The sequence below is a fragment of the Pseudorasbora parva genome, chromosome 4 (assembly GCF_024679245.1).
Source record: "Pseudorasbora parva isolate DD20220531a chromosome 4, ASM2467924v1, whole genome shotgun sequence".
In the NCBI taxonomy this organism is placed as follows: Eukaryota; Metazoa; Chordata; class Actinopteri; order Cypriniformes; family Gobionidae; genus Pseudorasbora; species Pseudorasbora parva.
In genome coordinates, this window is record NC_090175.1 from 30738077 (window position 1) to 30762913 (window position 24837).

A 24837-nucleotide genomic window follows, 5' to 3' on the forward strand; every position below is an offset into this window, starting at 1 on the left:
TAGAGTCTGTTTTCATATTTTCTACAGGTGTTTACATTTTTTAACTTACAAATATAATAGTTTATTATATATGTTTTAGTTTTAGAAACCATATAGCCATATAATGAGAAGCTAGGTTTTTACAGTCTATGTTTTTTACCCTGTGACTGCCATGATCTTACATTTAAATGAAACAGGCCTACAGTTAAACTACAGTCTATAACACAGTTTTAAAGTCTGGATCCCATGAATTAAGGACAAAGCTTTTTTTTCTTTTTAAAAGTTTTATTAACTTTTTTTTTTAAATAGATTTAATGAAATTGAATAGCCTCATGAAAGATATATATCAGTGTCTTACTTAAATGATGTGCTAACTCTTGAAAAATATGATTGTTCAACCCAAAAATGTGATCATTTACTCACTCTCATGTCATTCCAAACCTAAATGAATTTATTTCTGTGTAGCATAAAATAAAATAATTTGAGTGTGTTTTTTTGTTCATGCAATATTCAAATGGTAGCCTAACCAAAATGGCTTGGTTGCCAACATTCTTCAAAACATCTTATTTTGTGTTTCACAGAAGTCATACAGGTTTGGAATGACACGAGAGTGAGTAAATGATGACAGCATTTAAAAGCAGTAAATTTACTTAACTGCATCCTAGCTCAAAATCATCAGTGCTTTACTGCCAAGGGCAATTCTGTGTGACAAAAAAAGTTTATCTGCATTTGCAGCAAATGTGATAATATCTATCATTATTTGTCCTTGTCCTAGTTTTATTTATATACTCCAATTTAAGGCCCCAACCCCAGCAAAAACATTCACGGGGAACTCATGGGCCGGATGCGCTGGGTATGCCAGAGCCGAATTTTAGCCCCAGTCCAGCCCTGAGGCGAAGACAACAAAACATATCGAGTCCATTTACATTCTGCACAGAATGCTGTATATCAAAGCAATTTGGAGGAGATTTTGATGATAAATGGTTAGAGATTCGAAGGAATCTGTGGCTTTACCAAACAGAAAGGCTCTAGTCAAACTGTGGTATTAACAAAACGCTACTGGCGGTTTTAAAAAAGGGGAGGAGCTGCTAACAGCTGGAGTTGTTTCAGGGAAAATTACATCAACACACTGAATAATGCTGTGCGTTTCAAGGCACTTCAGTGGCCCCTTAAACCCCATTGACTTTCACTGTATGACAAACAAAACTGAGACAATTTTGAAACATCATCATTTGTGCGCCACAGAAGAAAGAATTACATACAAGTTCAATTTTTTTCTATTTTTTATTATTTTTCTAAAATATTCTAGCCCTTAATGGACAGCATAAAAGAAAGAGAAAAACTACAGTCTAAAACTCAGTGTACACTGCTTGTCTGTTAAAGCTTGATTCGCTCATAACCACAGATTGTTGCTATGATACAGATAATGCAGTCGCAATCTCTCCAACATCCAACATGTTGAATGTTGAATGGTATTGAATGTGGATTTAACATACACACACACACATTATATATATATATATATATATATATATATATATATATATATATATCACATAAATCTACCAGCACTTGACAATTTTCTTACCTGAGTTGACCCAAATTATAGTGTTTGGTCTCGCCATCCATGGAGCGTGTAACACACAGAGAGAAGAAAGGCTGTAACTGTCTGAGCTCCAGCAGCACGATGGCCAGGTAGTGGATAAAGAGAAGAGCATCCACTAGTGAAACAGCATACTGCACAATCCCCTGGTAGTCCTCATCCTGGGACAGACAGATAGACAGAGTCAGTGCATGTTACATACACTAGAGCAGTCGTTCCCAAATGTTTTCTGCCGGGGGACCACATTTTGCAGAAATAAATATTTTCAAGCTCCCCCCCTATATGCACCCACATAAAGACATTACACTGTTTGCAAAATCCTATTGGATTTATTTGAAACATTGTAATTAATATAATACTACAACTTCTTGAATTCAGTAAGGTTCTCTTGAATGTGAAGTCTTCTGCTTGGGATGTAAAGCGGCATCTTTTCAGCTAAGTTAATATATTGAGGGAAATAAAACAGTGGTCTCCCTTCATTACCCACTGATATGACCTGTCATATTTTCTCACATTGGATGCGACAAAGCAAAAGCTGCAACTCAACTTGTTCTTTGTTTAAGTAGCAGCACAAGAATTTTAGCACAAAGGAAGCTTAGGATTTTTTTTTGTACCTGGCTTGTTTGGAGTGTTTGCTTAGAAACTTTAGTTTGGTTTAACAGCCATATTACCCTGTAGCCCAATACTGGTTGCCCACTGAAGCTAAGCAGGGTTAGGCCTGGTCAGTACCTGGATGGGAGATATTCATGGGGAAATTAGGTTGCTGTTGGAAGTGGTATTAGTGAGTCCAGCAAGGGTTGCTCATCCTATAATGCCCCAGTATAATGATGAGGACACTATACTGTAACAAGCACCGTCCTTTGGATGAGATGTTCAAACCGAGGTCCTTACTCTCTGTGGTCATTAAAAATCCCATGGTACTTGTCGTTAAAGAGTAGGTGTATAAGCATGGTGTCCTTATTGAGGAGATTCCCCCCTTCTATATGTAAAGCGCTTTGAGTGTCTAGAAAAGCGCTATAGAAATGTAACTAATTATTATTATTTTATTATTATTATAAATCATAGCCTCTTAATACTGCCCATTAACTGAATTGGCGCTATCCCTCTATCTCCTCTCCACCTAAAGCTGGTGTGCGGTGAGTGCACTGACACTGTTGCATCATCCAGATAGATGCTACACACTGGTGGAAGTTGAGGAGAGATCAATAACATGATTGTAAAGCACGTGCATATCATGAGTGTACAGCAATACAGGAAATGTGTTATATAAATATTTAATTCTTTCATTCATTCTTTTAGGCATATATGAACATGGCAATCATTGTCTCTGCATAAGGACTCTGGAGCAGTTCAAATATGTTGAGAAAGCAATGCGACCCAACGGATCACACTTTTAACCTCTCACCTGTGAGTCCAGGATGCGTATTCCATAGAACAGCCAATATGAAAGTACAAACAGTAGCACCAATGTGGTCAGTAGGGCTTGAAAGACGAAGATTCTTGGCAAGCTAGTCCGGGGTGGCCTGAAGAATAAAGCCCATACTGCCAACAACAAAATCAGCAGTTTAAATGCCACGGATATAAAGAGACCTTCACAGGCTGTTCCACAGGCTCTCAGTCTATCAGGCCAGAGGAGGTGAGGCAGGATAAGGAAGGCAAGTGGAGTCAGAAAGACCACCAGTCCCAGGATGACAGAAAGAGTGACACTTAGATAACGTTTGCAGTCTAAGCCCACGCTGTCGTCGAGGTCTTTGCTGATACGAACAATGTCCTCCTGGGATAGAGAGTGTTCTGAGGTGCCAGTGACAGCTGTTGTAGTCTCACCCCAGTTATCATCCTGGAAAAAAGAGGGAATAGGGGGAGGGAGAGAGATATTAGACTCTAGTCAATAGTTTAGCTTCATTTGCATTTGGAGATGTAACTATTGGGATATGACTGATAAGAGCTAGAGAGATTAATATTATATGATAATCTTTCTTCAACTTTGGGAACCTTTGGTCCAAAGTTTATGAAAGTAAATACCCACAATTGCATGTCATGGAAATTGTTATTGAAATTACATTTTTGGAAAAAAATCTTCCTGTTGAAAGTCCCGCCCCATTGTTTAAAAGTGTGAAGGAGGATCGTTCAAATTTTATTGCATGTTTAATTACATAGGTTTCATTTATCATTGTTTGACCTGTTTTGTTAAAAAAGCCTTTGAACGTTTGCTTTGTAAACAATGGGGCAGTACAGCTGCCCACGTTCAGCGTGACCTTTTCAACATGCGTTACGTAATGCCTGGCTCATTGCAGACCAGCACAAGTCCATTGTGATGAATACCCCCCCCCCCCCCCCCCCCCCAACAAAAAAACCCTTTTTTCCCCCACTAAAGATAGGAAAAAATTCATTAAGACAAAGACATGGGCATCATTGGGGTGAGTAAATCATTTTGAGGTAAACTAATCCTTTAACAATACTATTACTAGTATTTTAAGAGGTACTGATTGGAATTCTTCCATGCCAGTTAAAGATTCTTATTGAGTGTCACTATTTCTTTAGCACCGAAATGAAACGAAGCATGAATCTGTTCCAATTCCTTCACAATGAACATTGCAGTTTTTCAAGGTAAACCGAGGGTTCATTCCATCTCACTTGCACTTCCCCAAGGGGGAATCTTCCTTGTGGATATTGAAGTGCATAATGTCAAGTGGAAGAGGGTAATTTAAATGGACAGACCCCACACAACTCTAGTGTATAATATATTAACTATTTAATGCAATAATATATATATATATATATATATATATATATATATATATATATATATATATATATATATATATATATATATATTTTTTTTTTTTTTTATATATATTTTTTTTATAAAATAATACTTAAGCTGACTGTTTTTGTCATATTTATTGTATTATTTTTGTGAGGAATATTTATAAAAACATTTTTATTCAACAGCCCAAACATGCATACAGAGAAAACAGAAAGAGGGAAGAGAGAACAAAACTCATAAATAATAATTGAATAAATATGTTCCATAGTGGATTCCCAGTAATGAAGTAATGGCATTTAGTCGCATGGGCTTAGAACATTGCATTTCAACCCACTGATTTCACATTTATTTATATAATGCTTTTCACAATACATATGGTTTCAAAGCAGCTTTACAGAAAATACATATTTATACATTACAATGTATACAATTTAGAGTAATCTGCTATCAGATGTGACTGTGTTCAAGTAATAGTCCATGTCAGAAATGTACAGTTCTAAGATAACACAAATCATTAAAGCAATAATGTTAATTTAGAGTTGGCATCATCTGAAGTCCTGGCAGGGGTTGGTGTTATCTCTTCACATTTGTTGAAATATCTGAAATCTCCGTAAAAGGCTATGTAGTGATTTTACTTTCGTCAATCCAAGGATGCTAAGTAAGGTAGTGATTGGTACTCACGTCACCGCTGACGTGTGATTTTTGGATCACCTGTCACTTGAAGGGGTGGTAAAACATGATTTAACTTTTCTAACTTTAGCTAGTGTGTAATGTTGCTGTTTGAGCATAAACAACATCTGCAAAGTTACAACGCTCAAAGTTTAAAGCAAAGGGAGATCTTTGCTTTTAAAGAAATCAATTTCTAAGAACTACAGCAAACAGCCGGTTGGAAACTGTAGCCTTTTCCTTTAGACTTGCTGACATCAGCAGCTCCAATATTTTTTATAAAACCCTCCTCTTAGAATATTAAATAAGGGGGGTGAGTCAATTTTTTATTGCTCTGGAGAAGAGTAGGCTGGAGTGCGCTAGGCGGTTAGCGAATCACAACACAGCTGGGCCAGCTAACCAATCGGAGCCCATTGCGTATTTTTGAGGGACTGGCTTCATAGAACCAGGAAACAATCAGACTGTTTTTACAAGGAGAGATATAGCAGTGTAGAATAAATGTAAAATATATGCAAACATTTTTTTAAAACGAAGCATGAACACATGTTACAGTGCACCCTGCAAACACAATCAAGCCATCTAAAGAATGTGTTTTACGACCCCTTTAAAATATGGTTATAAATACATCAGATGACCACCTCTTAGTTTGGGAGACTTGTCAAGGTCTTTTACTTTGGCTGTACGAGGACACTCCAAATAGGAGGCTGTTCAATCATTTAGAATGAATGTAAAGTGGGGAGAGTTGGTCAGCAGATTTATCTGTAAGATTTGTACGAATTCTAACTTGTAGAGCCGTTTCTGTGTTATCAGCACAAGGAAGACACAATTGTAAATAAATAAATTAACAAAAGATAAACAACAATAACTAACACAATTACTAAATGAATATAAGGAATGGTAAATGAATTAAGTGCATAAAATGCATACAATACATGTGATTAAGTTGAGTGTGGCTATGGAAGAGTTGCATTATCTTATGGAAAGATAAACTGTTGTTTCTCTGAAACTAAGGTGAATAACCTTATTATTCAGCAAACAAGTAAACAAAAGATGATTTGTTATTAACTAGCATCAGTCGTATTACCTCTAATGTAAATTAGAAAGTCATATATTGATAATATACAACAATGGATGGTCTCTGGAAAGAGGTTTAGTTACTGGCGGTAAGTGATATTTACGTTTCACATGGTCGAGTAAGCAGTCCAATGGTGGTGAATACTGGTTGTGCTGGGAGACAATGCATTGAGAAAAGGAGCTGGAAACATGCAGATGAAGGAACCTTGAGGTGAAGGTTTGCTCTCCTGAGCTTAACCTTGTTGCAAATGTATCTGTGTGTCTTTTGCCTCTCTGGGCTAGACACTCAAGACTTTGTCAATCCGCTTTGGTCTCTCTGGCATGGAGACTCAGGACGTGCTGTAGTTGTCTCACTTGACTAAAACTCAGAACGTAGTGTTTGTTAATGTCTCTTTCCTCGCAGGTTGGAGGCTTAGAATGTGGTTGCATCTGCTGCTGCCTCACCAGCTGTAGACTCAGATCCTCAGATCTTTTGTTGTCTCGCTGATTAAACCAGAGGCTCAGAATGTTACGGTGTATCTGTTGTCTCATCCTTGCAGGACAGACTCAGAACTTGGTGAACTGTCTCTCTCTCTCGAGGGGAGACTCAGAACAAAGGAGTGTCTGTTGAAATGGTACCTTTATCCCTTTCCGATGAGGAGGAGAATGCAATTTGGCGCTTCTCCATTCCAGTGTTACAATTGGCTGCTGGCATTAAAGGGGGCACACAGTGTGGCCCACCATTCCTTTCCCTGTGGAACTCATTTGCATACTGTACACAGTTAGAAGTCTTTAAAGTGTCTTTAAAGTTCACCAATGCATTTACCACTTTAAAAACCACCACCAGAATAATCTTGGCAATATTCTTAACAAACAGTTTGTAATTATAAAATTAATGTAATTATAAAATTACATTAAAAAAATATTAAATTGCTCGTATCATGAAAAATTGTTGGTCATCCCAACCTGTTCAGAAGTGAAAGGTTAGTGAATGATAACATGATTGATAATGTGATCTCTGTAAGGATGTTCACACTGGCATGTAGTTATTATTATAAGAGGAGGCAATGGACAAAAACCAGGGCAGGAACATGCTGGCCAAGTGAATTTTTAGTAAAAAAAATAAAACAATGAATAAAAAGTTCTGTTGTCATATCTGTTTTTTTAAACCGCGGTATCGATTTAGTATCTGTATCGAGGTATTTTAGTCTTGTATCATATCCAAGTCATAATTTTGGTATCATGACAACACTATAGGAGAGTCTCTTGAAGCTGTGACCATCCCTGTCCTGATGATGCTTTCTCTGTTCAAAGCTATACAACAGGGGATCCCTACCAGCTGAACCAATGGTGCGGGGGTGCACACTTAGTGGTTCAGGTTGCTGCTGGGGGAGGCCCTTGACTATCCTTTTGACTATCTCTGTCTTTATGCTCAATTTGAAGCCTCTTTTTCCTCATTGTAGGGGAGATGAGTGGTACCCAGTGGGGTCTTCTGCTGTTGTAGCCCATCCGCCTCAAGGTTGTGCGTGTTGTGGCTCCACAAATGCTTTGCTGCATACCTCGGTTGTAACGAGTGGTTATTTCAGTCAAATTAGCTCTTCTCTCATTTTGAATCAATCGGCCCATTCTCCTCTGACCTCTAGCATAAACAATGCATTTTCGCCCACAGGACTACCGCATACTGGATGTTTTTCACTTTTCACACCATTCTCTGTAAACCCTAGAAATCTTTGCGTGTGAAAATCCCAAGTAACGGAATAACATTTTTGAAATACTCAGACCGGCTGTCTGGCACCAACAACCATGCCATGCTCAAAATTGCTTAAATCACTTTTCTTTCCCATTCTGACATTCAGTTTGGAGTTCTGGAGATTGTTTTGACCAGGACCACACCCCTAAATGCATTGAAGCAACTGCCATGTGATTGGTTGATTAGATAATTGCATTAATGAGAAACTGAACAGGTGTTCTTAATAATCCTTTAGGTGAGTAGTGAAGAAAATACACATTTGAACACAGGAGGGATTTTGGCCCACTCCCCCACACAGATCTCTAGATCAGTCAGGTTTCTTGCCTGTCACTGAGTACGTTTACATGGACTGCAATAATCTAATTATTGACCTTAATCTAAATAAAACAATAATCTGATTAAGCTATTTACATGAGTTTGTTTTAGAATACTCCATTCATGTTCCCGTTTTACATGTTACGGAACATAGCTCGATTAATAGCACACGTCATTGATTACGTCACCATACCACACCGTCCTCAAGAATTTTACGCATACAGTTCGTCTTTTCAATGGTACCACATACAGTTTTCAGTGTTTCATTTTTAATTTTACGAGAGCTTCAAGTGCAGTTAATTCTGCATTCTATACGTGCAAATAGACGTCGGCGGACACAAATTCTACTACAGCAACAAGCCGCCTCTGTGCTTTCAGTTGGCGGAATGTCATTCATGCCACCACGACAAACTCGGAGGTACTGGATGAGAGTACGAAGTAAGGACTGGTGGGAGAGAGTTGTTTTAATGGAATTTAATGACGCCGAATGGAAAGAGAATTTTCGCATGTCCCGGAGATCATTTGTAAAAATGTGTTCCGTGATGGAGGGTGTCATGAGTCCTCATGAGGTGACTGTGCGTGCACCTGTGCCCTTGGAGATGCGGGTTGCACTGGTCCTGTATCGACTCGGTAGTTGCGGTGAATACAGAGTAATAGCCAATCAATTTGGCGTGCACAAATGCACAGTCCAAAAATTTGTGTACATGTTTTGCAAAGGAATGGTATCCTACGCAAAAAATCTCATCCAGGTTCCTAGTCTGGATGACGCAAATGCAATTGCTCGCCGATTCGAAATGAAACATAAGATTCCCCAAGTAATCGGATGCGTTGACGGGACGCACATTCCCATACTACCGCCGAAGGATGGATATAGGGACTTTGTTAATCGCAAAGGGTGGCCATCATATGTGCTACAAGCAGTCGTGGATGAACGATATTGGTAATTAGCCAAGGATACGTTTATTTACTTGTATTGGTCCACATTAATCTTGCCTTTGTGTATCTGCTGAAAAATGATTTTAGTGTTATTTTATTTTGTTACTTGTTTCCTGTCCAAATATATAGAATTTCTTAAAGTAGTAACTACACAAGCAAAAGTTATTGTCTTGGTTTGGGGAAAAATAACTTGCAATTAAGTAAAAAAATTCTCTTAAAATTAGCAAAATAATTTGCCTTAATTCAAACAAGATGATTTTGCAGACCCACTGCCAGATTATTTTGCTAATTTTACCCCCCCCACACACACACACACACACACACACACACATACACACACTTACTTTTCATGAAAGTGTATATACTTTCAATTTCAAACCTTTATATCGTACATAACATATTATAGCCTAATTTGTAGTGTAGGCTTATCTACTAATATGAGCAATAAACTGAGTAGCAGCTATATTTCTGTAATGTTAAGAAATTATTTTTTTCTTTTTAATCTAGCTTTTGGAATGTCAACTGCCAAGTTCCTGGAAGTGCACATGATGCCAATGTACTGCGTCAATCACAACTCTTCAAAAAGGCCCATCTACTCCCCAGGGTAAAAATGTTACAAGAACTCTTTCGTGGTATCATTTTTTCCTCACATTAGTGATATCAATAAATGTATGCTGTTGTATGACATTTAGGGAGTGAGGGAGATTCAGGGGAAACCTGTGCGTTTCTTTCTCCTCGGAGATCCAGCTTATCCACTCATGGACTGGCTGATGAAGTGTTACCCACAGTCTCCAGGCCTAACACCTGAAAAAGAGTCGTTCAATGTTCACCTCAGCTCAGCAAGAACCACGGTGGAAATTGCTTTTGGGAGGCTTAAGTCTAGGTGGCGGGTACTCCTGAAACGCAGTGATTTTCACTTTACCTTCTCACCTTGCATGATTACAACATGTTGTGCACTGCACAATTTTTGTGAAAGAGAAAAAGAGCAGGTCCCCCAAAGCTGGTTGGAGGAGGCAACTGTTACAGAGAGGGCCTTACCTCAGCCCCACAGTGCACCACAGAACCACACTCCCAGTGCAGATGCTGATGTCATGAGAGATGCATTATCGGCATACATGGCAGCACATTTTTCCCTTCGTGACAGTATACATTAGGTACAAGTGGTGAACTTTCAGTCTATTTGCTTTCTTTTAGGAATATGCAACGTCACACTTAGTATTTGTTCAACAGTGTTATGTGTAGTCTCTGAAGTTAACTGCATTCAAGGTATTTTATGAAGAAATGCAATACTTTTATTTTAATGTCAACTATTTATTTGTAATTTGTAAAACAAGTATTTTGTGTAACAAAAAAATTCATCATAGAAAGAAACACAATTTCATTTGGTTTTGTATGCTTTAAATACAGAAACACTGCAAAGAAATGAAGATACAAAAATTACAATAAGACTTCTTAAAGTTCTGGTCACTTGTGTTAATACTTTACACAAAACAAAGGTTTAAATAAAATATTATTTTACAAAAAAAAAATAGTAGTTTCACTTTTTAAGCAATTTCATATAACAAAGGACAAGGCACATTCTTTTCCCTGTAACAGGCAAATAAGAGGTAGGAAAAATTTCAAACATATCTAAACTCAAACCAATACAGGCATTCACAAAATATTTTGCATAAGCAGCTTTTATGCTAGCCTAATGGCAGGCTGCTCACAGGTGACTATATGATCGGGCATAGTTATTTGCTTCTTCTGACCCATGTTCCGGAGTGGATGTGTTTGACACAGTAGATCCATGCATATGAAAGTTAGATGGCTGTGCGTGATACCCTTGAAAGTGTGGGGGGTGCAGTGAAGGAGGTGCAAACATTGGCTGTGTGCTTCGGAATCCCTCAACAAGTACTGACATAATGCGCTCGGTGGAGCGGGCATTGCTCTCTATTAAAGCACTAAGTAGTCTCTCCTCTCTTTGTTCTGATTGTTGGATTTGGTCTTGAACCCATTCATTCTGTTGCCTCATCATCTGCACCATGAACTGTTGATGCTGAGAAATCACAGTGCATCTCGCAGACTTTCTTCGAGTGTTACCTAGACATTTCCATAAATAAAAAAAAGAAAGGTCACTTGATGTAACAGGCTTTGATAGTAGTACCAGCTAAGTCTTGGCAAAACAAACAAACAAAAAAACATTTTAAGTATTTCCAAGTTTTACATTATACATATTTTAAATGTAGGACAAATTTGTGCTGCATAGAGTATATCTAGCCTATTTAACAACTGCTGAACATGATGGACAAGTCTGTTATAAAAGTAATATCCTACAACGAGTTGTCTTATAGGCCTACTTAAATATATAGGCATAGATGTATTATATTTAAATCCAGTTTACTACTTTCCTTGCTTTTGCAAGTTTAGACTTGTAACCGAAATTACATTTACATTAAAAACATGTCACCTTTTGTCCGGGGTGGATCAACGTCTGGTGCAGTGGCTGAAAAGCTTTCCTCTCCACTAACGTTAACAGACGTATCAGCTGATGATGCGTCTTCATCTCTTTCCTCATACATTTCCTCCGGGAGAACTGGAGAAGTTGCATCATTTCCAGTGCTACTCTCTATGTGGCAAAGTAAATACATAAAATTAGCAATATACGGTATAGATTATTTACTGTAACATACTAGTTAATTAATAGCAGAAAAACAAATACAACCAGCTCAAACATAGCCTACTTACCATCAACTGCATTCGAGTGTTCCGCCTCATTCATGTCCCCGTCAAACCCAATGTCCACTCCATTTTCAGATACGTTAGACAAAGGTCGATGGCCGAGTATGTCATGCATAGTTTCCAAATATGGGAAGGATGAAGGGTTGGAACCGCTGGTGTTATTCTGTGTTTTCGCCCTATAGTAGCTACTTTTTAGGATTTTCCATCGGGTGCGAACTTGTTCAGCCGAACGTACGTAATTCTCCTCCCCCATTCGTTCTGCGACTCTTTTAAATATGTCGCCATTCCTGTTCTTACGGCCATCAAAGCACTTCATAATATCCATTTCGTTCAGAATTCGTAACATTAACATCGTTTCCCGCTCACACCAAAAATGTGCCTTCTTGCTTGAAGCCATGCTCTCTTGTTTGCCGTCAAACGTTTGACCACCGACTGTGTGTGTCCTGTCGCAAAATGCAGCGAAAAATCCCACACTAGGTTAATAGTTAGATTAAGGTGTGTACATGTCTGTAATGGTCTCTGATAATGCGACTAAAATAGGCATACTCCACATGTCTTAATCCGATTTCTGGTTAGTTAGATTATGACTTTAATTAGATTAAGGTAATTAGAAATCGCTGTCTACATGGTAGCCTCTTAATCAGAGTATTGTCTTAATCAGATTAATATCGGAGTATTGTTGTCCATGTAAACGTACTCACTGAGAAACAGTGTGTGCTCTCTCCAAAGATTCTCTATTGGGTTTAGGTCTGGAGACTGGCTAGGCCATGCCAGAACCTTGATATGATTCTTACAGAGCCACTCCTTGGTTATCCTGGCTGTGTGCTTCGTCATTGTCATGTTGGAAAACTCAGCCTCGAACTATCCATCTTCAATGCTCTAACTGGGGAAAGGAGGTCCCCAAAATCTTGCAATACATGGCCCATGTCATCCTCTCCTTAATACAGTGCAGTCGCCCTATCCCATGTGCAGAAAAACTCCCCCAAAACATGATTCTACCACCCCAATGCTTCACAGGAGATGATTAAATCATGTTTGCTGACATGGAAAAGGGAGGGAAAGAGTGGATGAGAAGAGGAAATTAAATAGTACGACAAAACAAAAAAAGCAAAGCACAAAACAATTGGTTGTTACACAAATGATCACAAAATAAAGTGCACAACCGTATCCATTTTTGTATGGCTTTAGAAGATTATAAACATTGTTTCCTTAGAGGGCACCTCTAAGATGTGAAATGAATCTCTGAAAAAAACATTTATGTGTGTATCCCTATAAATGCAAACGAGCTAGTGCTTCTGGCCCCTTTTTGCAGAAGAGGGTGGGGCTTAAAAAGCTTGTGTCAGGACTAGGGATGCGCGATATACCGGTACTGGAAAAATACCGGTATATATTTTATTTAAAACGGTACGATATCATGATTTGGCACATTTCGGTATATGCTGCTGTTCCGAAGTTCACCGCTAGATGGCAGCGCTCTACCCAAACTGACCCGAAACAACCGGCAAATGTGACAACAACATAGACGGACAAAATGGATAAATCAGTTGAATCTCACTCAAGATGCCCAAAACGAATTAATAAAGAGAGGAGTAGAAGTGACATTTGTAATGACTTTGCTTATAAAACTGATGAAGAACCATCAAACCTAGCCAAGAAGCATCTGTCACTATCCTGACTTTAAGACTTCTTAAGACATCGACAGGTCAGTGAATAGTTCAAACCATCTCATTTAGACATTTATTTTCTTTTAACACTGATCAACGCACACACATAGCCTAACTTAAGATCGAATATCACAATCTCCAGCGTTTGTTTCAACCAATGACATTTAGATCTCATTATATTTGCACGCGTACTATTGCACTATTTACATTCGCGTTAGACACAACCGCCTGTGTTTATGTGAATACTCACTAAAGACGGACATTTGTACATAATTCTGTGTATTTAACTGTTTAAGGAAACTTAATGTGTAATGTGCGAGCGTGACTAAGTGACAGGTGTGTGTGTGTGTGTGTGTGTGTGTGTGTGTGTCGTATGAGCTCATATCTCCTGTAACTTACGAAATGCTATAAAATCTCTTGCGTGTTCAAATGATTTCCGTTCTCCATCCCGAGACGAGCGTGAAATGTTGAATCGGATTATGCAGATTGCTTTAGTGTAGTGCGATGTCTTTTGAAACCAGAAGCAATTTGTTAATTTTGAGAGATTTTTGCTGAAATTATTTCTCACAAGAAAGTTTTCAAATGACTGATTTGATGTGATAAGCTTTGCTAATTAATTTACTAATAAACATTTGTGGTAATTTCCCACTTTATAAACTCAAAACGTGCATAATTGTTCTCATTCGCGTGTAATAAACCCGCGCTAATATCAGACCTTGTGGTATCGATTTAATATCGGTATTTCGGTATTAGATTGTGGTACCGTACCGAAGCCAAAATTGTGGTATCGAGCCATCCCTAGTCAGGACAATCTCATCTCAAAGAATGAACATGTCAGAACAGTAACTCTCAGTAGCTGAGTTCAGTTTGAACACTGGAGTCGGACAATAATGGCTAAAGAGCCAGAGATAAATGCTGCATGGAGATAGAGCTGATAACGTTTTGTTTAATTACGGTTATAATTTATGTCATTTTGCTTTTATCCACCATTAGTACAAACCTGTTTTAGAGGACCTCTTCCGAATGATGGCAAAAACTTTTTTATGAAGTTTATTCTACTATTCGACTAACAGGTCCGACTCCTGTTCAAATTGATACAGTTGCACAGATGTGTCCTCAGAGACTCCTGTCGCCATTCTTTCCCCTCAACTGTCAAGGCAACACTCCATGTGTGTTGTGTCAGAACCATCCCACAGAACAGAGGGGCGGGGTGAGCAAAGCTCATTAGCATTAAAGACACATGCACTGAAATGGCTTACTGAAAACTGAGCTGTTTTTGACCAGGTAAAATTTGTGTTTTCTTACAATACTAATGAGAATTTTTAATTCAAGTATATTACAAAGTTTTCATTTATACACTAAAGAATCATATTAACTTGTACAAAAATGCATTATATGACCCCTTTAATAAACTGGTAAACATTATATATTTGTAAAACAACTCTCATGAACTGCAAAAAGTGAGTGCTATCCTTTTCATTATTGCTGTATTGTTCCGGAGACTATGAGCTGGATCACAAACAATTGGTGCTGATCCATCCTTGAGAAACAACTTTTTACATGAGACACAAGAGAACAGCGCAGATCATTTGGACAAGTAGGCGAAGACAACAAAACATATCGAGCCCATTTACATTCTGCACAGAATGCTGTATATCAAAGCAATTTGGAGGAGATTTTGATGATAAATGGTTAGATGGTGTTCTTGGGATAGTACTCATCATTCTTCTTCCTCCAAACATGTTTAGTGGATATTTTGGTCTCATCTGACCACATTAATTTCTTCCATGACTCATGGATCATCCAAATGGTCATTGGCAAAATTAAGACAGGCCTGGACATGTGCTGGTTTAAGCAGGGGAACCTTCCGTGCCATGCATGATTTCAAACCATGATGTCTTAATGTATTACCAAGAGTAACCTTGGAAACGGTGGTCCCAGCTCTTTTCAGGTCATTGACCAGCTCCCATGTGGTCATACTCCCATGTAGTTCTGGGCTGATTTCTCACCTTTCTTAGGATCATTGAGACCCCATGAGGTGAGATCTTGCATGGAGCCCCAGTTCAAGGGAGATCGACCGTCATGTTTAGCTTCTTCCATTTTGTAATGATTCCAACAGTGGACCTTTTTTCACCAAGCTGCTTGGTAATTTCCCCATAGTCCTTTCCAGCCTTGTGGAGGTGTACAGTTTTATGCAGCTAACGACCTCAAACAGGTGCAAATACTTATTTGCAGCTGTATCATACAAATAAATAGTTAAAAAATCATATATTGTTATTTCTGAATTTTAAAAAAAAAAATTAGATTATGTCTCTCACAGTGGACATGCACATACGATGACAAATTCAGACCCCTCTGTGAAGTGGGAGCACTGCTGAGGTGTTATGGGGGCCCAGGATGCTTCAATAGTGGCCTTAAGCTCATCCAGAGTGTTGGGTCTTGCTTCTCTCAACTTTCTCTTCACAATATCCCACAGATTCTCTATGGGGTTCAGGTCAGGAGAGTTGGCAGGCCAATTGAGAACAGTAATACCATGGTCAGTAAACCATTTACCAGTGGTTTTGGCACTGTGAGCAGGTGCCAGGTTGTGCTGAAAAACTAAATCTTCATCTACGTAAAGCTTTTCAGCAGATAGAAGCATGAAGTGCTCCAAAATCACATGATAACTAGCTGCATTGACCCTGCCCTTGATAAAACACAGTGGACCAACACCAGCAGCTGACATGACACCCCAGACCATCACTGACTGTGGGTACTTGACACTGGACGTCAGGCATTTTGGCATTTCCTTCTCTCCAGTCTACCTCCAGACTCTGGCACCTTGATTTCCGAATGACATGCAAAATTTGCTTTTACATGAAAAAAGTACTTTGAACCACTGAGCAACAGTCCAGTGCTGCTTCTCTGTAGCCCCAGAGTGGCTTGACCTGGGGAATGCAGCACCTGTAGCCCATTTCCTGCACACGCCTGTGCACGGTGGCTCTGGATGTTTCTACTCCAGACTCAGTCCACTGCTTCCGCAGGTCCCCCAAGGTCTGGAATCGGTCCTTCTCCACAATCTTCCTCAGGGTCTGATCACCTCTTCTCGTTATGCAGTGTTTTTTGCCACACTTTTTCCTTCCCACAGACTTCCCACTGAGGTGCCTTGATACAGCACTCTGGGAACAGCCTATTAATTCAGAAATTTCTTTCTGTGTCTTACACTCTCGCTTTGAGGGTGTCAATGATGGCCTTCTGGACAGCAGTCAGGTCGGCAGTCTTACCCATGATTGCGGTTTTGAGTAATGAACCAGGCTGGGAGATTTTAAAAGCCTCAGGAGGTGGCTTTTGCAGGTGTTTAGAGTTAATTAGTTGATTCAGATGATTAGGTTAATAGCTCGTTTAGAGAACATTTTCATGATATGCAAATTTTTTGAGATAGGAATTTGGGGTTTTCATGAGCTCTATGCCAAAGTCATTAGTATTAAAACAATAAAAGACCTGAAATATTTCAGTTGGTGTGCAATGAATCTAAAATATATGAAAGTCTAATTTTTATCATTACATTATGAAAAAAAATAATGAACTATCACAATATGCAAATTTTTTGAGAAGGACCTGTATACTAGAGAAGATTGTGCCTATACTAGTAATCATTTCACTAAGTTATTGTGTTTGGGTACACTGAGCAGCTGAGGCAGGTTATTTGTGAATCTATCTTTAGGGTTTGGGATAATTGTTCTACCTGGTCAATAACGCTGAGTGATATGTGCGCACGCACGCACGCACACACGCACGCGCACACGCGCGCACACACGCACACACACACACACGCACACACACACACGCGCAAAGGATCAGTTAAAGATTGTTTTACCAGTTAGTTGAGTCCCCAAAAACCTTGAGGAATACTGGTTTTTACTGGTCAAAAACAACATTTGTATAATGTAATAATTGTTTTATTTTTCTCTTGATTTTTTAACTGTTAAAGTAATACATTAGAAAAAGACATCTGGCTGCCAATTAAGCCTTTCGGTAGCCTACAGTAAAGTAAAAAAGAAATTTTGTTGCCATAAAATAATCCCCAAACAGCCATAAATATCAAACAAAAATAGAATATTTAAAGTATTTTTTTTTTTTTTTTAACACTGTCACTACATTGGCACAATCATATGAGATTTACAAGTCAAAAGTTCTTTGCAAGCAAGTGCAAAGTTTCTATGTCCCTTTAGGGGCTCCGTAGAACACTAACAATCCAGATTTGGTCATCTCAAAAGGTGTATATCTAGATCAGGGTGATCAAATCTGATTTTGCAGATTTTAGAAAACCATGGGATTTCCAAATCCAGATCATTCTGGTCCAGATTAAACTTTTTGTAAAGAATAAGGTATACTTTGGGCTTTAGAGAAAAGCAGAACACAGACCTCATATTTAAATAGCAGTCTTTTGTGTTTTAATGATCAAAGACATAAGTCTGTATCACAATTTGAATTAGTTTTAGAGTTTAACCCTATTTTTAGTTTATTAAAACATAATTTGCCAAATGCTGTTATATTTTTGGAAAGATATTAAATAAATTAGAGAAGGATAAAAAAAAAAAAAAAAAAAAATTCATCCAAAAGCAAAAACGGTTACATAATTGTAACACAATTATTTGCAAGTTGCAAGTTTGTTTACTTTCCCCCTCAGTAAGTATAAAATAAACAGCCTACATTTATGTGATCACATAAGCACAGGCTGAGCCCAGAAAAAGACAGTCACTGAAGCATTCAGTGCCTTGGGCTAAAGTTATAGTGGTGTAGTAAATACAAGGGTGCAAGGGAAACTTAGTTAGAAGGAGGGTATCTGAATAAGTAAAGGGAAAGTCTTTATCCATGTATTCAAATTTGCTCAGAGGCTGAGAAATTTTAAAATAGACAGCTGATTTAATTAAGCAGATCTATATTATTCAGAATGACTGTATATTAAATTAATTACCTGCAACCCTACATATATGACAAGCTGTTTGAAGAATGGATGAATGCAATGCAGTACTGTCAAGTAATACATCAGTCACAGATGAAAATGAACCCAATTGAAAGGTGACTTTAGAGAGGACTTTGTTCAAGGTTTTTCAGAATGAACAGAGCTGTGATTCTCAACAGCATTTTGAGCTAAGTTGACAGTATAATATGGAAGCAGAAAAGACTCATTTCACGCAAAAAACGCGATGCACACGTAGCCAATTTCACATGTATGAAACCAAATTCACATGCACAAAAATGATTCACGTGCGCAAAATGTGATATATTCATAAAATAAATTTCTAAAATGTAAAACACAATTCATAGATTTGCAACTGCACAAAAAACTTTTGAATGTTTAAAATTTACAAGTTTGTCGTTGAATGTGAATGTGCAAACCGTCATTGGCGTGTGAATTGCCTTGGATTTGTTTGTGTGTATTTTGAGACTTTCCTTGCAGTGCTCTCCTCCCACCCGGATCGGTCATATTCTTTAGCCAATCAGATTTAGGCTTTTTAATCGGTGTTATGTCATCAGCTTTCAACCACAGTTCATCATGGCTAAGCAGAGGTATGCACAATTTGTTCTGATAATTTCTGTTTAGTTAAACTTGACGTTAGAGATCAGTTGTAGTGATAGCTTATTAAATATTAACAGGTGTAAGCAACTGCTGTGGTAATCAGATGTCCCACATGAAGAGGAAATTATGCTTGTTTTGTTGTATATTAGCTGCAGGTACAGAGCCCCTCAGACAGCTCTCTCAGCTCATCTGGGTGGCCAATAGCTCCCACTCAGCACTGACCTCATCAAGATTGTTTTTTAAATAGTGGAACATTTTTTTATGAGCACTCATTGTTTAGTGATAAAGATATTTTGCCATTTGTGCAACAGTATACGGTGTTCAATTATTACACACTTATTTTTCCCCTGTATTTTTTAGGATTACACACCCTTGCCATCTGGATAGCAGTCACCTTTCTGTATTTGTGTTTATGTTTATATATATATATATATATATATATATATATATATATATATATATATATATATATATATATATATATATATATATATATATATATATATATATATATATATATATATATATATATATATATATATTTCTCTGTACTATATGTTGTGCTTCTTCCTCCTTGAGATTGTCAGTTCATCATTTACTCATCCTCAAAGTTGTTCCATACCTGTATGTATGCATTTCTTTGCTCTGCTGAACACAAACGAAGATGTTTGAAAGAATATTTGTAACCAAGCCATTGATTACTATAATAAAAAAAATTGAATTAATAAAAACGTATACATCAACTGTAGCAAAAATCTTTTAATTCTGACATAAAACAAGAACATTTAATAATGCACCCGTAGCTTTATTCCTTGAATGTGTACATTAATTCAGTAACAATGCATTACTTGCAACATGACTGTTTTGAAAGAATTACAGTAGTAATGGTAAGGCTAAGGTACTTTTGTCCAAATTTGTTTAAACTTTATTAATATGTCAATACATAATCATAATTAAAATGTAAGTACTCTGAAAAAGAGAGTATAAAAATCGAGGACTCTAGACTTTTTAATCTGCAATAAACACTGTTCATTATTTTCGTCCGGGACGAAACAAGTGATTGGCTTGGGCGACTGTCATTCTCTCTTGCTACCATGGCTACCACACCTTTTGCTACAGGATCTGCCCACATGAGCACACCCGTAGGCCTGTCGTGATAGTCAATAAATCAATTTATCTCACGATAAAAAAAAATGTGCTTGATCATTTTCTCAGTCGCGATAATTTCCATTTGAATGCTTGTTTGTTTTCCTCGTCTCTCGCGCTGACTGCGCGCGCCTCGTCCATTTAGGGAGGTGTTCATACTTGACGCACAGACTGGGTGCGGCATGATGGGACGTCATGCTAGGCCAGATTCGCCTGGACCTCGTGCTTCGGTTGTGGAGCCGCACGCAAAATTACAAAATTTGACATGCACACCGCCAAGCGAAATGGGGTCTCGCGCACATTTTTGCAATGTTGATGTCATTTTTGCCGCGCATGCCCTCGCGCTCATATGGATGCGCGTCAAATATAAACAAGGCTTAAAGCTACACTGAAGTTGGCAGTTTGATAAATGTTAATTCTTCAGTTCAATCTTTGTGTGCTAAAAAGGCACATAAGTTCCTGTGGAGAGCAATACACATTCTCCTTTTTTCCCCACATAAATGAAAAGCATGTCATCAAGGTCTTCTCTCTTGTTGTATCAAAATCTCGCATAGCTTTCCTCAGAGATGGTCAAGTTCAGTTTGTGCATGATTACATGATATAACAGTTTTTTTTTTATATATTGTATCCTAAATTGTGGATAATTTAGCTATATATCATATGCTGAAGTACATTTCTGGAGTGTTAACGATTAAAAGAAAAAAACAACAAGAACCATACAGAACTGAAAACAGTGAAATGAACCGAAACGTGGGTTTTGTGAACTGTGCCACCCCTAATATGCACCTAAAACACAATCATCCGTCTGCACAGCGTCAAACACACCTCTTGTCTAGTCCTCATTCCTTTAATTGCTCTCATCAGTTCCCTATGTGATTTCCTCCTTTTATGTTGTGCTTACTTTCCTCTGATGCTTGCTGGTTTGTTTTGTGCCTCTCTGTTTCCCATCTCTGGATTTTTGCTGAGCTGTTTACGAGTGGCCTGACTGTAGCACTAACCCTTTTATGGCCTTGCAGATTGGAGCTTTTTGTTCAGAGCTAAAAGAGGTGCACTTTACAGTCTCAAAGAAAAAGAGAGAGAGAGAAGGATGTAGGTGCTTTCAGATGGAAAGTTATTGACATATATAGCACAAAAAATAAATAAATAAGGACAGTCTGTTTCCACAGAATTACATCATTCACCCATTGAAATCTCTTAAACTAACAAACATGTATCGGAAATGTGATATAAGGTAGTAATAAAAGATATGTGACAAGCAAAGGATAAAAACAAATCTACATAAGCAAGCAGTCCTCAATCATATTCAATTTTTTTTTTATAATTCAGTAGATAGATTAATCTACAGTGTTCTACCATGTGTGCTTGTTTAAATGCATTAGTCTAATGTATCTCAATTAATGTTCATTTGACTGCCTTAATGTTGAGTTCTAATATTACCAGTAACCTGTCTTTGGAGTCATACAGAAAAAAATACATAGTGACTCACGCTACTCTATAAAAGTATTGTTGGCAAACCTTAAGCAGTCAAGAGATTTCAAAGCAGGCACCTTCTCAACATACTGTAATTACTGAGATTAAATAGCTATATGGGAATAGATGTGTCCTACCTGACAAGGTTCTCTAGGCAGTGATCTCTGCTGTTCTGAAGGTGCACTACCTAATACCGGTTCTTCCATATTGATCTCAGTCAACCCAGGTTATTCAGTTACAATGTAAAGTATAAATAGGTTTTTAATCATGGTTTTCCACTCCCCGAAACAGAAATCAAAAGCATTGTCAAGCGAAGCAAACACTCCACTCGGAATCTTCTCACTGACTTGATTGCTTTTGTATCAATGCAAAAAGATACCCATCATGCGATCTGAGCTGCTTCATGCCCATATTCTCAGGTTCAATAAAAACGTTTCAAAGAGTTGAGGGAGGGTAGGTCACATGTTATGTCCGAGGAGAGAAGAGAGAGAAGCTGGGAAGAAAGAAGAGGGAGGCAAGTCCATTAAATAAAAAATTCTGCTCCCCAGGGAGACAGGGCAAACAACAAAAGTGAACCATTAGGATTGCTTAGGGGAAGGGCTCACAAAAATAAACACATACATACATACATACATATTATATATATATATATATATGTTTGACACTTTTGCCTTCAGAAATGTTGCTTTCAGAACTGCCTTAATTCTACGTGGCATTGATTCAACAAGGTGCTGAAAGCATTCTTTAGAAATGTTGGCCCATATTGATAGGACAGCATCTTGCAGTTGATGGAGATTTGTAGGATGCACATCCAGGGCAGGAAGCTCCCGTTCCATCACATCGCAAAGACGCTCTATTGGGTTGAGAGCTGGTGCATGTGGGGGCCATTTTAATACAGTGAACTCATTGTCATGTTCAAGAAACCAATTTGAAATGATTCGAGCTTTGTGACATGGTACATTATCCTGCTGGAAGTAGCCATCAGAGGATGGGTACATGGTGTTCATAAAGGGATGGACATATGTCAGAAACAATGCTCAGGTAGCCCATGGCATTTAAACGATGCCCAATTGGCACTAAGGTACCTAAAGTGTACAAAGAAAACATCCCCCACAACATTACACCACCACCAGCCTGTAAGTGGTAACAAGGCATGATGGATTCATGTTTTCATTCTGTTTACGCCAAATTCTGACTCTACCATCTGAATGTCTCAACAGAAATCGAGACTCATCAGATCAGGCAACATTTTTCCAATCTTCAACTGTCCAATTTTGGTGAGCTTGTGCAAATTGTAGCCTCTTTTTCCTATTTGTAGTGGAGATAAATGGTACCCGGTGAGGTCTTCTGCTGTTGCAGCCCACCTGCCTCAAGGCTTTCTCGATAACGATAATTAGACAATATTTTGCTGAGCGTGTTATCGTGCTGGAATATTGGTGCTGGTGTTTTTTATATTCTTCATATTCTGTGTGGTGGTCAGTTCACAGCAGTGACAGAAATCATCTTTTCCAAAAAGTTTAAATGTATTTTTTCCTTTTATGAGCATTTATAGATTTCGCGGTGAGCATTTTCTAACACAGAAGTGGCATTTACACAGACTTAGAGGTGACAAATAACCTGCAGTTATGCATAAATGTTTTGATGTTTTAAATGCATAACGTTGAATACTGATAATTGAAATTATTTAAAACATAAAACAATACTTTAAAACCGCCAGTAGGTGGCAGGAAGTCACTGTTAATTAGAGAGTCATTGAGAATCAAATGATTCATTCAAACAACTGATTCATTCAGGAATTAATAATTTGATTTTAGTCACTGAATCATTGATTCAACTGATTCGTTCAGAAAGCTGATTCATTCAGTAAGGAAACACTACGTGTTGCTCAGAGACGCAATTACAGTGCTCTGACTTTGTTTTAAACTACTGGCTTCCTCAGTTGGGGACACTCAAATTATGATCCAAGTTATTCAACTAAATATACAAATTAAATGTATTAATTAGGGCATATTTAATTCTATAAACTATCCAAATCAAACTATCCAAATCAAATTTTGTTGCAATATTGTCCTGTTTAACACTGTGAAGCTGTTTTGAAACAACCGTCATTGTAAAAGCGCTATATAAATAAAGTTGATTGATTGATAGATATTCTCGTTGGCGAAATAGAGTAAAATGTAAGTCACCTAATATTAAATTCTTGTTTAGCAAACTTGTATAAAATAAATATCACATTTACGATATAAATATAGACTCACACAGTGAAAGTGTGCACTCGCACTAATCTAATCTTCAAGACTACATCACAGTGGCCCTCATTCATCAATCTTGCGTAGAAACGGGCGTATATGTTGGCGTAAGATTATGCTTATACTCCTCTCACCGCCTGATTTATGAAGTGTTGCGCACCTCTGCAATCCAGGTGTACGCAATACTTGCCCTTGATAAATGCATTTTACACCATGGACACACGGAAGACGGCAAAGAAGCGAAACTTCTCCGACGTGGAGATCGGGCGCGCCTCAATCATCTTACTAGTCCACAAGTCAGGGCACTGATTAGGCATTAGTCAATAGGCTGACTCCCTGATCAGTGCCCTGACTACTGAACTAGTGAGATGATTGAGACGCGCCCATCGAGACAATTAACAGGGAAGTGGAAAAAAGCTAAATTGTTTTATTTGGGAGTTTAAAGAGTGGGATTATTAAAGGCACCCAAAAAACAAACAAATATAGACCCAAATTACGAGTACTGTTAATAGTGTGGAGGTTGAGAAGCACACTCCAGCAGTTTTAAGCTGTTTGGATGATAAATTAGGCCTACCTCACAGTGCATTATTTTACAGCACATGTTTTGAAACAATTAGCGTTTAATTTCGTATCACAGCACATGTGTACGATATGATGATGTGATGTGGAGTAGCCTATCATTCATTCACATTAAAGGTCCCATGGCATGGGTTGTTTTATTGTTTTATACTGTTTCCTGGGGTGTACTTATATTGTTAGTATAGTTTTTACATCAAAAAATGTCATAATTTAGAAATAAAAGCCATTTTTCTGTACTAATACTAGCCCTCGGTTTAGAATGCTCTGTTTCAAGAGGCGTGTCTGCTGTGAGTCGTCAGTGAAAACACCCACTGTTGTGATTGGCTGACATCTTTGCATTTGAAATGAGATTACGTGTGGAGGGGGCGTGGTTTAG

At 38.1% G+C, this 24837-nt stretch overlaps 2 protein-coding genes across 3 annotated transcripts in view; both read right to left on the minus strand.

Annotated features, from left to right (window-relative positions):
* LOC137073247 (vang-like protein 1) overlaps positions 1 to 24837 on the minus strand; it is a 105347-nt gene that overhangs the window by 24529 nt on the left and 55981 nt on the right. For both annotated transcript variants that reach the window (XM_067441543.1, XM_067441542.1), the window contains exons 4-5: positions 2988 to 3419; positions 1568 to 1743 (exon numbers count right to left, since the gene is read on the minus strand). In XM_067441543.1, coding sequence (XP_067297644.1) covers positions 1568 to 1743; positions 2988 to 3419 — 608 coding nt within the window. The remainder of the gene's footprint in view (positions 1 to 1567; positions 1744 to 2987; positions 3420 to 24837) is intronic.
* LOC137073680 (uncharacterized) lies at positions 10775 to 12483 on the minus strand. Its single transcript, XM_067442389.1, has 3 exons — positions 11797 to 12483; positions 11519 to 11677; positions 10775 to 11151 (listed from the first exon to the last, which is right to left on the minus strand). The coding sequence occupies exons 1-3, from the start codon at positions 12185 to 12187 to the stop codon at positions 10775 to 10777; spliced, it is 927 nt and encodes a 308-aa protein (XP_067298490.1). The 5' UTR covers positions 12188 to 12483.

Excerpts from the sequence above, each read along its gene's own strand:
- LOC137073680 (XM_067442389.1), bottom strand. The coding sequence starts at position 12,187 with ATGGCTTCAAGCAAGAAGGCACATTTTTGGTGTGAGCGGGAAACGATG. Across the intron at positions 11,678-11,796 it reads ACACTCGAATGCAGTTGATG|AGAGTAGCACTGGAAATGAT; the intron begins GTAAGTAGGCTA and ends TTTGCCACATAG. Across the intron at positions 11,152-11,518 it reads TGATCCACCCCGGACAAAAG|GTAACACTCGAAGAAAGTCT; the intron begins GTGACATGTTTT and ends GGAAATGTCTAG.